General features: G+C 41.0%; 1 protein-coding gene across 15 annotated transcripts in view; it reads left to right on the plus strand.

The window, feature by feature from the left end:
- Positions 1-14,438, plus strand: part of FN1 (fibronectin 1) — a 66,450-nt gene that overhangs the window by 32,113 nt on the left and 19,899 nt on the right. For 8 of the 15 annotated variants that reach the window (XM_072813077.1, XM_072813078.1, XM_072813083.1 and 5 more), the window contains exons 21-31: positions 1,576-1,670; positions 3,087-3,255; positions 3,801-3,887; positions 4,333-4,524; positions 5,860-6,132; positions 7,240-7,422; positions 9,490-9,579; positions 10,833-11,102; positions 12,025-12,141; positions 12,810-12,974; positions 13,539-13,694. In XM_072813077.1, coding sequence (XP_072669178.1) covers positions 1,576-1,670; positions 3,087-3,255; positions 3,801-3,887; positions 4,333-4,524; positions 5,860-6,132; positions 7,240-7,422; positions 9,490-9,579; positions 10,833-11,102; positions 12,025-12,141; positions 12,810-12,974; positions 13,539-13,694 — 1,797 coding nt within the window. The remainder of the gene's footprint in view (positions 1-1,575; positions 1,671-3,086; positions 3,256-3,800; positions 3,888-4,332; positions 4,525-5,859; positions 6,133-7,239; positions 7,423-9,489; positions 9,580-10,832; positions 11,103-12,024; positions 12,142-12,809; positions 12,975-13,538; positions 13,695-14,438) is intronic. The other 7 variants (XM_072813080.1, XM_072813082.1, XM_072813088.1 and 4 more) reach the window with 1 other exon arrangement.

Genomic DNA, 14,438 nt, shown 5'->3' on the forward strand with positions numbered 1-14,438 from the left:
TGGTCCCATAGGGCAAAGCCATGGCATTTCGGCAAAGTCAGCAGCAGCCAAGTGGTGTGTGATTTCAGAAACTCTGGCAAGGCACCATGGGTCACCCATCCTGGTTCACCCTGAAGACACCATTGAAATAATAACGTAGTTAGGAAACAGCTCACTAAACCAGTAGAACTCTAGGTCAGTCGTTAGAGCAGTTATTACAGAGCAGCCCACACACATACTTGATTTTTCTCCACACAGTATTTTCAAATCAATTTTTTAAAAGCACACAGTAAAGTCTAGCCGGGAGACAAATAGGAGAATTGCAGTGGTGCCCAAATCCCCACATGGTCGAAGGGAAAACAAGTGACTGCAGCTGAGGCGTGAGCAGGGTCTCAAGACTTTTCATCTCCATGGGGTACCTCTGGAGGATAACTATCTCCCCAGTCATTCATAATTTAGCATGAGTGCATTTAATAGTTTCCACCCCCCAGCCCCAGTAGGCACAGAATTTGGTTGGGGCATAAAAAGGGAGGAATTTTGAAGGCACCAAACATGTGACCTGGGCTGGCAACACAACTCGAAACCCTTGAATTTGACTCACTCTGTTCAAATGTCTTGGCTTCTGAGACCTCATTTTTCCCATAGCAGCCAGTTATTGGAATGCTTATTCCCCTTTATTACAAGATAGAGTTGTTCAGCCGATTACATTTTAGAGACTCTAAGTCTGTAATAAGGTTTGTAGAACTGCTGCAAATGTCTGTCTTCACTTTGTGTACACATGCTCATTTTTCTTATTTTCTTGTTTTTTTTTTTAAAGTGATACTTTCACTGAAATAACAGCGAGGTCAGGATGCTAGGAGATGCAAAATTAACTTGTTATAATTCTTAATTCCAGTGGCAGAGTACTAAATTTTTGCAATGTGGTCTAGGATAGTCACATGTTTAAGGAATCTTTAGAAATTAGAAGTATGTCCACGTGGCAGGTTTTGTTTAAAATTTGTATGGTATTTCTCATTGCAGCCAAAAATAATTGACTATTGTTATGGAATAATTCAGCATAGAGTTCTTTAAAGATCACATCTATAATTTAACAATTGTTTATAAATTAATGATTGAAAAAGCAGAATGATAGTCCATTTGTGGTGACCAGTTTTACATTTCAAATGGGATTTTATACTGACTGCATAGGGAAATCTATCATCATTAAACTTAAATCCCAAACTTGATGAAAAGACACAAATCAAAGAATCCAAGGACTTGAAAGTGTCCTCTGAGGTCCTACTGAGACCTTGTTACTCAAGTTATTCATGGACTTGCATCACTGGCATCAGCATCACAGAAATGCAAACTTCTAGCCCCACGTCGGTCCTGCAGAATCAGAACCTACGTGTTAGCCAGGTGTCAGATACTTTGTGTGGCGCATCAAAGACTGGGAACCACGGACCTACTCCAGATTCCTACCCAGTGAGGGCTATTACATTCAGGAGCCCCTAGCTGGGTAAAAAGAGGCTCTCCATGAAAATACTTGCTCTGAATGTTCGGTAGCATCATCTGTGATTCCAAGGTTTGACCATGTGTATCGATTCTGGTTCACAGTGCAGCCTCTCAGCTCCATTCCACCTTACAACACGGAGGTCACCGAGACCACCATTGTGATCACATGGACCCCTGCTCCAAGGATTGGTTTTAAGGTAAGTTGCAGATGTTCCTCATCTCCTGTGATAACAGCCCCAAAGTACCCTCGTGTTTCTGGATGTGGTGGAAATAGGATGTTTGGGAGTCAGCAGACCTGGGTTTTGTTAGCTGCCTCCATCTGCGCCTCTCGGCCTGCACCGTCCAGGTATATAACGTGCCCGTTGCTTCAGTGAATGGCTGGAGGGCTGGACTGAGGCTGTGGAAGTGCTTTGCAAAGGATAGAACATTAGTATGGAACCGTTGCTGTGATGTGATTTTCTCCAGCCTTTCCCCCAGGGGACTGCATTTTAAAATACATAGGGAAATGCCATTTGTGGTGTTGTTCTAAATGGATGTCAACAAGTTCACGAAAACCAATTTAGGGAGACCAATTAAACTCAGAGTCACTTAAAAATCACATTTTAGTCCAATCGGTTTCATCTCCACTTGTTCAAAGCCCCTTGGGTGAATCTCTTAATAGAAGTTAAGATTAAGGTCTTCCCTGTAGATATCTGGATTCATGTTCTTTAAAGTCATGATATTAGGGAAGTGATGAATACAAATGAATATGCTTAAAAGAATTCCTTTCTTTGGCATTTAGAGTATGGGGAGAGAAATATTTATTATAATTGAAAATCAAGACTAAATCCCCATGATTGCATGTTTAAAAAAATACACCAAAGGTCACTTCTTTTTTGAAATATGCAAATAGCCATATTGATGATTATGCTACTTAAATATAGAGAGAGCCCTTTTGAAGATTGCCGTTTTAAATTTCCCTTAATCGTGTCATTCTGACTTTCAGAGAAGCCTTATAACCTACAAAGGACATCTCTACAGTTGAATACTGTTTGATGAGACAATATTACCTAGGTTTTGAAATAAAATACCAAAAAATTGAAAATTATGGGCACATTCATTTTAATTCTTCTTTTGTAATATATTGTCCTACAGTGTAAGCTGTGAACATACTTCTTCAAAAGGCATGTTTCTGAAGTACAAAATGTTAAAGGGGCTGCTACCTTTAAATTGAATGTTCATAACTCATTAAAGAGAGTGCTGGAGGATTTCTTCCAGCAGCAAAGAAAATAGAAGTGAACTGCCCTGTGGCCCAACGCCCCTATGTACTTCTGGTTTATATTGGGAGATTATTTATCAAGCAAAACAGCATGTAATGACATTTTTCTGGAACCTTCCATGACAAGCCAATGAAATGCGGTTTTGGAAGACACCTCTTCCACCTTGCCCCCCAGTCCGAGGAATTTCCAGCTAAAATCTCCAAAAGAGCTAAAGGCAGGCCCCAACTCATCCCCTACTAAAGTCGCAGTGTGCACAGGAGTTCACATTATACAAAGCATAACCACAACCTCTCAGCAGTAATCCAGCTATGGAAATACTTGTCCTTGGTGTTTATTTTGCTTTCCTTCTTCTAGCTGGGTGTACGACCAAGCCAGGGAGGGGAAGCACCACGAGAAGTGACTTCAGACTCGGGAAGCATTGTTGTGTCTGGCCTGACTCCCGGTGTGGAATACGTTTACACCATCTCAGTCCTGAGGGACGGACAAGAGAGAGATACTCCAATTGTAAAGAAAGTGGTGACACGTAAGAGGAGTTGTCTCTTTTAGTTTCTAAAACTGTTCTGATTTTTAACATAGCTAGATATTAATATCACTTTTTGCTTCTGATAATGGCACGAGGGAAAGATCCCATCCCTACTTAACTTATTGGCTATTTCTAAATTTGGAGTGGCAAGTTCAACTCATGTCGTATACTCATTGCCACCAGAACTGTTCTTTCCACGTCAGGAATATTTATGAACTGGCAAGGCGAAAGAATTTTGATAGTATTGCAAAATCATTAACTGTAAAAGGAAATGCTCTTGGAGGATTGCTGTTCACTATGGTTTCATAGTATAGCTTCTCTATTTTTACTGATTCTTGAAAAGAAGAAAGGGAGGGAGGAGAGAAGGAAGAAGAGAAAGAAAGAAAAAGGAAGGAGGGAGAGAAGATGGGAGGAAGAAAGAGAGAGAGAGAGAGAGAAAGGAAGGAAAAGAAGAAAGAAAAAAAAAAAAAAACCTTTCCATAGGTCAAGTGCTTGACTATGGAAGTTAGCTTTAACTTTTTTTTTTTTTTTTTTTTTCTGCATAGCATTGTCTCCACCAACAAACTTGCACCTGGAGGCAAACCCTGACACTGGAGTGCTCACCGTCTCCTGGGAGAGGAGCACTACTCCAGGTAAGCCTGGGATGTATCAGAGGGCAAGCCCTGGGTAATCACTCCCCTGTCCCAAGATTTTCTTTAAACTGAGGATATTACTATTTGCCTCAAAGGGCTGTTGTAGGACACCTGGGTGGCTCAGTGGTTGAGCGTTTGCCTTTGGCTCAGGTTGTGATCCCGGAATCCTGGGATCCAGTCCCACATCAGGCTCCCTGCAGAGAGCCTGCTTCTCCCTCTGCCTATGTCTCTGCCTCTCTTTCTCTGTGTCTCTCATGAATAAACAAATAAATCTTAAAAAAAAAAAAAAAAAAGGGCTGTCATAGCACTGAACAACAGGAGAACCCTCAATAAATGCCGAGTCTTCCTTCTTTCCCCCTTGTGGGTCCATCATTGGAGTCCAGCTTAATATGCCCTGAGTCACAAATGCTTGATGCAGTAACTTCCTCCTTTCTGTTTTCTCTAGACATTACTGGTTATAGAATTACCACCACCCCTACAAATGGCCAACAGGGATATTCTTTGGAAGAAGTGGTCCATGCAGATCAGAGCTCTTGCACTTTTGAAAACCTGAGTCCTGGCCTGGAGTACAATGTCAGTGTTTACACTGTTAAAGATGACAAGGAAAGTGTCCCTATCTCTGATACCATCATCCCAGGTAATGGAAAAATAAACTGTTATCCTACGAGTGGCAGTTTCGATGAGAGTGGGGATTAATGTCTTAATCCCCAGGTGGTTGAGTGTGTCAAGTACATTTGGGATTAGTTCTGACCTCCCAACCACACTCTCCAAAACCATGAAGTCAAAGCAACTGTTTGGACAAATGCTTGCTGTTAACACTGCTTTACTGTCTGTGCCTCACCAGGATGCTGTTTGTTGCGATGGGTATGTAATGGAGTGGCAACCATGGCATTAACTCTGTACTGTCCGCTCACGTGGAAATATTACTAAAATGATGTCATGTGTCGTCCTCGGTACTGACAGGCTAAAAGTAATATGGTAAATGCATCCCATCGGTACATTTGTCCCTGATTTTACAGTCTATATCAATCTTCAACAGCTGTCTATAAAATCGTACCTGTCTCCATATGTGAGCATTGAAAAATAGCACTTGGTTGACACGTCCAGTTCTTCGTCTTGCAGTTTCAAATCCTTTCTCTTTATAAAACTGAAAAAGACCAAGAAAGGCTACGCCTTCAGCTGTTCTTTCTTGTGGACTGAAAGGCAACCCTGAAAAGACCTATAGGGATAGGTTTGTTATTTGTCCAAAATTGGATTGTGACAGAATGAAAGCATTGGACAGATTGTGTTCACCTCTGCACTGTTTGCTAGAATGCTTTTATTAATGCTGATGAAATAACTTTGATTATGAGTGCAGCAAAATATTGGCAGTGGTCTTGGACTCAAGTCTATCTGTCTTGCTCCTGAATGTGCTTTTGAACAGCACATTTCACACGATGCATTCATAATGCGTATGGCCATAATGTTGTCATGAGTTTTTCTATGGGAAAACAAAGACAACTCACCGGCCGATTTTTTTTTTTTTTTTTTTTTTTTTTTTTTTTTTTTTTTAGCCTTCTTCATGCAAGCTCTGTTTTCTTACTAAAAAAGTTTTGGCTTTTTTTAAAAAAAAAAATTGCAGATGCTTATTACAGATATCATGTCTAGGTTCTAAGAATGGTTTTGACATCGTAAACAGGCCTGTAATTTTTAAGAACCTGAGAGGTTCACACTCTACTGTTTAGAGACACTTTTCAAATGTAAGAAAATCCCTTAAGAATACTGTAACCTGTTTTATCCTCCCAGGGAAGCAAACTATATTCATGATGCTTAGAACGTCTTTTCAGAAAATTTGGCAAAGATCGCATATTACCATCATTGCTTTAACATTCTGTCAAGTTTGCCACTAGTAACCTGATGTACACTGCTTTATTTTTTCCTTTTTTGCCTCTATCTTCCTTTTGCCCCCCCCCTTTACTTTGTAACTCAATAGAGGTGCCCCAACTCACTGACCTAAGCTTTGTTGATATAACCGATTCAAGCATCGGCCTGAGGTGGACCCCGCTAAACTCTTCCACCATTATTGGGTACCGCATCACAGTAGTTGCGGCAGGAGAAGGTATCCCTATTTTTGAAGATTTTGTGGACTCCTCGGTAGGATACTACACAGTTACAGGGCTGGAACCGGGCATTGACTATGACATCAGCGTTATCACTCTCATTAATGGCGGAGAGAGTGCCCCTACTACACTGACACAGCAAACGGGTGAATTTTGAAAACTTCTGTGTTTGAGACATGGATGGGGTGTTGCATGCTGCCACCAGTCACTCTGGTTAAATATGGATGTTTCACTGGAAAAGCCAGCAATTTGCCAGCGATCAAGAGAGGAGGGTGGGTTGGGGTTGGGGGTAAGGAATTGGATGTATCTGCTCAACTCAGTGGTCAGAGGCATGTGCAAGATACACTTTCATTTAAACCACAAGTGTGCAGAAAGCTAGAGAGATTGAATCTGCTCAATCCAAAATGGCAAAGGTTAAATGAATTTGCAGACCTGGAGCTTTTTCTAAACATATCTTACACGAATACCAAATTGGGTCATGAGCACCAGTTCATAAGAAATGTAGTTCCAAATTGTACCATTATGCTCTTACTTCTCCTCTTTGGTAAACCCTCCCATGTTCCTGCTTCGTAGTTGACTAAAAACCCGATCAAATTTAGGGTGGATTGGAAGGGGGTTGGTTTGACATAGGAGAAACAGAAACTTTGGAGCACAGTGGACTGCCTTGCCACGGCCAGGTAAAGAAACTCCTGTTTAACCAGTCTGGGGCCGAGCATGCAACATCACCAAGGTTCTCTGCCCTGCATGGTAAGAAACATGCTGAGAACCAATTTGCATGAAACTTTTCACTTGTAGGTAGAATTCACGGAGTGGGATTGTAGCGATGCCAGTAGCTGTAGTCACCTCGTGTCAGGGGAAATTTAGGACCCTCTTGTCTTTTTGTCTGTGTGCATGTTTCTTTGGAAAGTACTGCTGTGTTTCTGCTGTGTGGCAACTTAAGCCTCTTCAGCCTGGGATAAAATAACTGTCGGTGGTATTAATAATGTACTTAAAATTCCACATATTTGAACGTAGATTAAAATTATTCTTTGATATGTACTGATGGCAGAAAGGTTAAAGGGGCCTAACAGTACTGTGAGTAGTGTTTTATTTTTAACAGTAGTTCACTGTGATTTAGATTAGACTTAGACTATTTGCATGATAATGACTCATTTCCTTTATGCATGAAATATTGTGTTTACCTTTCCAGCTATTTTTATTAGCTTTAGTTTTAAAATTACTTTAACCCGGTCTTCCTTCTTATTTGAAACCAGCTGTCCCGCCTCCTACTGACCTGCGATTCACCAATATTGGTCCAGACACTATGCGTGTCACCTGGGCCCCACCTCCATCCATTGAATTGACCAACTTCCTGGTGCGCTATTCACCTGTGAAAAACGAGGAAGATGTTGCGGAGTTGTCAATCTCTCCTTCAGACAACGTAGTGGTCTTAACAAGTAAGCAGTCACCTGTATCTGTTCAATAAATGCTAAGTGAGAGCCTGAGAAAAGAATTCCGAGTTCTCAGGTATGAGCAGCTAAAAAAATCAAGACAGCTACAAGATGGTGAGCTAAACTCCCAATCTGCTGTGCAGCTCTGTACGTTTTGAAAGATGTCATGTTTATTGCTATTTTCACGTATGTATTTTTGAGATCTATAACTTTTTAAAGATCATAGTAGAAAAACACCAGCAGTGAATTTCGAAGCCTTCAAACAAGTTTTGCTTCCAGATGAGCACATAAAAATAAACGAATGTCAAGAGAAAAATGTCTGACTAAATCTAAATGTTTGGAGAGAGAAACAATGAGGATTGAAAATAGTGTCACCATATCTGTTTAATTCTCTTTTTTTAAAAAAGCATCAAGCAGGTAATCTCTAGCGTTTGAAAGCCTGGAAACAGTGGCTTGTTACTCAGGATAGATCAGGACACTTTTTTGAAGAAGGAACCAGAAGTGTAACTGGTACTTCAGAAAGAATCTGTAGGCAGGATTTCTCTGAAGGCTGAGGACCTAGGAAAACAGCAACCATTTATGGAAGCTGTGTCTTTCTAGATCCTACCTTTTTGAAATAGACATCGTTGATTAAAGAAAAGAGGAGGCTGAGACACGATGCTGTGTTGCCTGTCAATGTCCCTTCTCGTTCTTCTCACTGAAACAGTAAAATAAACACATGAGAGCAGCATAGGTTTCTCCATGAGGAAAGAAGGAGCTCACAGTTAGGTACATTAGCAAAGGATGGTCTGGAAACATCCTCTATGTTGCAGACATTTTAGAGCAGAAAAGGCAGCTCAATATGACCATAGTCTTATAGTCTTGGCTTCTCATTTCATGACTTAGGATGAGGACATCCTTATATCCGCATATCATCGGGGCTATTGTTTCTGTTCTGGAGCACTCTGGAGTCAGTAGTCAAAGCATCACTCAGTACACAGCCCCTGCTGCAGGACCACTGTCCGCCTCAGCTGACTGGTCACATGTTCGTCATGTGTTCTAAGATTTTATTCTAGATCCTGCTCTAGATTGCAAAGTAGCCATTTCCTGCCGCCCCCCTCCCCTCCCTGAGAAGCCATTATTACCCAGTTTTATAGATGAAGCAACTAAGGTCTCTAGTGGTTCCAGTAAATCACCCCTGGGCAAGCAGGAGAATAAGGAAAGTAGAGTCCAAGCATCCAAACCTTGAGGGGCGACCTCTACAGAAATGGTATGGAGGGGAACGGGGTCTATGGAGGAAGAATTCAAAGGTTAAAAACCTTACTCTGTACTTTTTGGGGAACTTGAAAACAAGAGAAAAGGATACTCAGGAAAGCATAGGTAATGTTTTAAAGTATCCTGTTCTTCAGTGTGGCAGAAGCAAACGTGGACTATGACTCTTTTTCAGTCAAGGTTAATTATTGAGACCGCTCGTCTTGGCCTGGGTCAAATCCTTTATGATCTCAGGCAAGTATGTCAAAGAAGATAACTTCTCTGTGCCTCTGTCCTCTCGTATGTAAAACGAGACTTTTGGAGGTGAGGACACATTCATTGTCGTGCATGTGGCGATAGTTTCACAATTCACACATATGCCAAAACCTGTCAAAACTGTACACTTTAAATATTTGCAGTTTCTTGTATGGCCACAAGTCTGCTTCAAATAGTAGCAAACTGCTTCCTATGGCTGTTGGTGCCGGGTCAATGATAATCCACAGAGCCTGGGTCACTATCATCACGTGCCCTCAACAGATGTACTATTAAGTGGATGACAGAGCTAATACTGTGTGGCAGCAACCATCTTATTGCAGACCAGCTGAATCGTCCTCTCAGGGGTGCATCTGAGGGCAGGGCTCAGAGATGTCAGAGGGCAAGGTGACCTTTCCATATCACCTCATTGCAGCCCACCTCCAGGGAGCAACATTCACATCAGTATAAGTAGGTTACAGGACCAAACGGTGGTGTATTTTATTTTATCAGTTGAAATAGTCCTAAAGGTGCTTTGGTTTTTCATGCTTTTGAGCACGATTTAAAAATAAGTCCCCTTTGCCTCTTCAGATCTCCTGCCTGGCACGGAATATTTGGTCAGTGTCTCCAGTGTGTACGAACAGCACGAGAGCACACCCCTTAGAGGAAGACAGAAAACAGGTGGGTCATGTTAGCAGGATGCTGATCAAACAGCTTCACCTACCAATTTTCAAGAGCAAAACGGAATGCTGCTTCTGAAAATACATCTCCATTTTTGGGGTGGCAGTGTGCTTATAGCCTTATCATTACTTTCTGATCACTGGTCTTAAAAATGAAATGACCCTTCTGCAAGTATTACCCTGACTTTTAGTCACTAAGATTATACTCTGTTTCCAAAGAGGACCCCAAATAGTCCAGAAACTTTGTTGTCTATCCTTGTAAAACATCTCCCAAGAACAATATAATCTTTATCATTTAGAGATGGTGAACATTCCTTCTTATTAGGCGGCTCTGTTCAAGCCTGACCCAACACTGTCATTGTCATGGAAGTCTTGTCCCTTCTTTGCTAAGCCAACAAGTTTATCTACTTTTTTCTGCTTGATGAAATATCCATTTGCTATATAAGGAAGTTGAATCGAATCCCGTAATATTACATTTCTTCTTTAACATGAGGGATTCTATTAATTTTTCCCTTTTAAAAAAATGCTATGTGGTATATCCATTAATTTATTTGTCATTGTTCACTTGGTTCCAAAAAGGAGTTGTGATATTTCAATTTATTAATACTACAATAAAAATTTTCTGGATGGCCCAGAGAAATTAAGTGATTTGAATTTGAGATAAACTCTCAATTCTTATTACTTTTTCTGCAGTACGCTACATTTTCGACTCATGAGGGCTTACCTGCATTGTGATTTGTCTAGGATGATGTCTTTTTTTAGTTTTTGAGAGTTTTATGTTTGGCATTATTACTACCCTGTTGACCTGTCAATTCCCTCTTGAATGCAAAAGGCTTCTTTGAGAACCAAACACTTAACTTGAGAGTGAGCATATCTTGCCTTATTTTGAGAGACACATTTACAGGATAGAAACAGAATACTTGAACACTGAAGCATTTGAAAGTAATTCCCAGAATATCTTAGACACCTGTCTTCAAAAGGGATGCAGAAACCTTGGGTAACAACACATATAAATCACTTGTATTACTTAGCAAAAGAAAAGAGAAAGCTTGAGTTGGCCATTTTAACTGGGTCAGTTTATGATTTTGAAATTTATGTGTGGTTTAGAATCAGTGCGTCATGACCTGAGGTTTACGGCAATCTGTCGTGCTAATGAGAAAGGACAGAAACTCTTCCTGTGTGTTACCTTCCCTACGTTCTTCCTCAGCTCCTAACCTGGTGATGTCTTTTTCTTCCCTCGGGTGGGAAAAACAGGTCTTGATTCCCCCTCTGGCATTGACTTTTCTGATATCACTGCCAACTCTTTCACTGTCCATTGGATTGCTCCTCGAGCCACGATCACTGGCTATCGTATTCGCCATCATCCAGAGCATACCAGTGGAAGACCTCGGGAGGATCGAGTGCCTCCCTCTCGGAATTCCATCACCCTCACCAACCTCAATCCGGGCACAGAATATGTGGTCAGCATCATTGCTCTTAATGGCAGAGAAGAGAGTCCTCCCTTGATTGGCCAACAGTCAACAGGTAACTTGTTTTCTGGTCTGCCAAGAAACTCAGAGGACTTTCTGTGCAGGTGGGATCTTCTGTGAAACGGCTTTTTGTTGTCTGAGTCATCATCTCTTAAAAAAATAAGATTGTAGTTAGGAGGCATGGAGAGAGAAGTGAGAGAATATGTGGAGAAAATCTTCTAATATCTAATATCTAATATCTAAGAAAATCTTCTTAGACTATATTGCAGATAATTTATCACCAAAAATGTCTCACCAGATTTAGGTAGTTATACAATTCTAATACCCAAAGTTTTATTATTCAAGATATTAAATAAGACAATCCCTATTTCAAAGTTCCCTTACAAACAAGCATTATTTTAATGAAATGGTGTCAGTATTTTTGGGAGACAGATGCTGAAGTCTTTAGGGGAGAAGGAGCATCATGATACCTATACCTCGGTCTCAAATTGATTAACAGAAAAACACAGGAAGAGAATCAAGCAAATGTGGCAAATGTTGCCAATTAGCCAGTGCCCAAAAGGGGATATATTCTTTTTGTAACTTCTGTGTTGTTTTAATTTTTTTTTACGTGTTCTCCATGCTCAGCATGGAGCTCAGACTCACAACCCTGAGATCAAAACCTGAGCTGAGATCAAGGGTTGGATGTTTAACCGACTGAGCCACCCCAGGTGCCCGTTTTAAAAAATTTCAAAATAAAAAGTAGAAGGAAAAAGGTGCTTCAATAAATTCGCAATAACCATTTTATCACAATTTGAATTGCCTCCTTAACCCTTTACCTTTAAATTCTTCATGATTTTTCATTCTGCTAATTTTGTATAATATTTACATTTTTATATGCAGGAATTATAAAGGCAGTTATTTGAAAAAAAGAGCAAAGAGTGAATCTGGGTGTCGTTTGAAAGTTACAGATGTGGAAACTTGCTTTTTTTTTCTAGTTTCTGATGTTCCAAGGGACCTAGAGGTCATCGCTGCAACCCCCACCAGCCTATTGATTAGCTGGGATGCTCCTGCTGTCACAGTGAGATATTACAGGATCACCTATGGAGAAACAGGTGTGTTAGTAAAATGCTCTGTCACTCTGATCAAGTCAGATTCTGCGTGGGTAACCTGATAGCTCAAGGGCGGATACATATTTAAAGAGACTTTGGCAAGCCCATTCAGTGGAGCCTTGTCTCTTTCAAGAATATGTGAAAAAAATGTGTATGCTGTAATTGGTGGCAAAATCAAGGTATAAAGTTGTTTGTATAATAATCAAGGAGGAACAATGGAGCTGAGAAAGAGTTACAAATTCACAAACAGTATCAGTGGTGCAATGATAAGCGATTTGTATTTTTTTTTAGTTTCCTGTATTTTCGAAATTTTATCTAAACTGAATATATTTCATTACTATTTTGAAAAAGGAATACAATATATGCCATCTTGGGTTGAGGCCTTACCTTCTTTCTCCCTCTAATATTAATGTCACGACTCAGTGACATTTGAAATCTGGAATGTTAAAATAGCATTAAACTGCAATTTTCTCCCAATTTTTACACACTTACTAAGGTTCACTACATGCATAAATCAGTATGTTTCCATGAAGGCCCTGTTAATAGTACTGTTTTAAAGGGAATAATCAAAGGTGTGGCTAAATGCTGTCTCAATATGTCAACGTCATCACTCCGCAATCCCCCACTATTCCTCAGCCCCTCACACTTGGAAATGACCCCTTTTCACACAGGAGGAAACAGCCCTGTCCAGGAGTTCACTGTGCCTGGGAGCAAGTCCACAGCTACCATCAGCGGCCTCAAACCTGGAGCAGACTACACTATCACCGTGTATGCTGTCACTGGCCGTGGAGACAGCCCGGCAAGCAGCAAGCCAGTTTCCATTGATTACCGAACAGGTACCGACTCCTCTGCTGGGTAGACAGACGAGTATTTACTCAGATAGTCTTGCAGTGTTCTCCCAATATATTTTTCTCATGGTGGATGGAGTCGCTTTCCTTTGTTAAAAAAGATGAAGCCGCACAGGCAGCTTGTAGAGTTTTGAGCCAGATATACAAAGAAGCACCACAAAGGGCTGAGATGTCGTCTGTTTTGTAACTGGATATAGTCTGTGCCTACAATAGAGATAGGCATAGAGGCCTAAAGGGTGTTCAATAACATTTGCTAGTGAATGAATGAATGAGTTGATAAGGTAAGAAGACAAATGCCTATTTGGAATATAGTTTCTTTGTGAATGAAACAGGCACCTGGAAAGTAGGTAATGGTATCTAAATGCACGCCCCACCTCCCCAAGGCAATCTCCCTGCTTCTGCAAAAAACAAAACAAAAACACCGGGGAGTCATTCATGGTAATTAATGGTAATAAGAGATCTCCCTGTGCCTACCAGGACTAGAAACAAGCTTTGTCCGCTCTTGCCTCCTGGACTGGGGCTTCACTGGTTTCTCCTTGTTTTTCTTTGTAGAAATTGACAAGCCATCCCAGATGCAAGTGACTGATGTTCAGGACAACAGTATTAGTGTCAGGTGGCTGCCTTCCAGTTCTCCCGTCACTGGTTATAGAGTGACCACTACTCCCAAAAATGGCCCCGGACCATCAAAAACTAAGACTGCAGGTCCAGGTAAGAATAGCCAGTGTCTCACATACATCAAGATAAACAGAAGAGGGCCACGCAGAATGCTTTTTAAAATGAATGGCCACCTAGGTCTGAGCGCTGTCCATTTTCATATCATATGCCCAAGTTTTCCCGATTGTAAATTCAGGGCTCGAGATTGTTACAGACTCCCGCCACAGTAGAATTTTTAGGGTAAGTGCTTTTCTGATTTTACACGCAGAGTTCTGTTGGATGGTATGGACATCTTGCATTATTAGCTCTCTCTTTGTGGTTTTGTTGAGTCGTGCACACAAAGGAGAGAGGTGGCCTTTTTAAGATCCTTTTAGCTCTTGTTTGTTTTTTTTTTAAATTTTTTTTTATTTATTTATGATAGTCACACAGAGAGAGAGAGAGAGAGGCAGAGACACAGGCAGAGGGAGAAGCAGGCTCCATGCACCAGGAGCCCGACGTGGGATTCGATCCCGAGTCTCCAGGATCGCGCCCTGGGCCAAAGGCAGGCGCCAAACCGCTGCGCCACCCAGGGATCCCTTGTTTTTGTTTTTATAGAAAATCCTGGTAAAGTTAGGATCCTAAGGCAGTATCTTTAAAGTCCAACTAATTTTCTTTTTTTTCCCCCAAGAGCGGCCTCATTCGTTGTTGGAAACATCATATTAAATTTTAGAGTGTATCCTTTGGGTGGACTTTACTCCAGTAAGGCAGTTTGTATTAGCAATGAACATATTTGTCCAAGAGAAATCCATATCTGACTCT

The sequence above is a fragment of the Canis lupus genome, chromosome 36, assembly GCF_048164855.1.
Source record: "Canis lupus baileyi chromosome 36, mCanLup2.hap1, whole genome shotgun sequence".
In the NCBI taxonomy this organism is placed as follows: domain Eukaryota; kingdom Metazoa; phylum Chordata; class Mammalia; order Carnivora; family Canidae; genus Canis; species Canis lupus.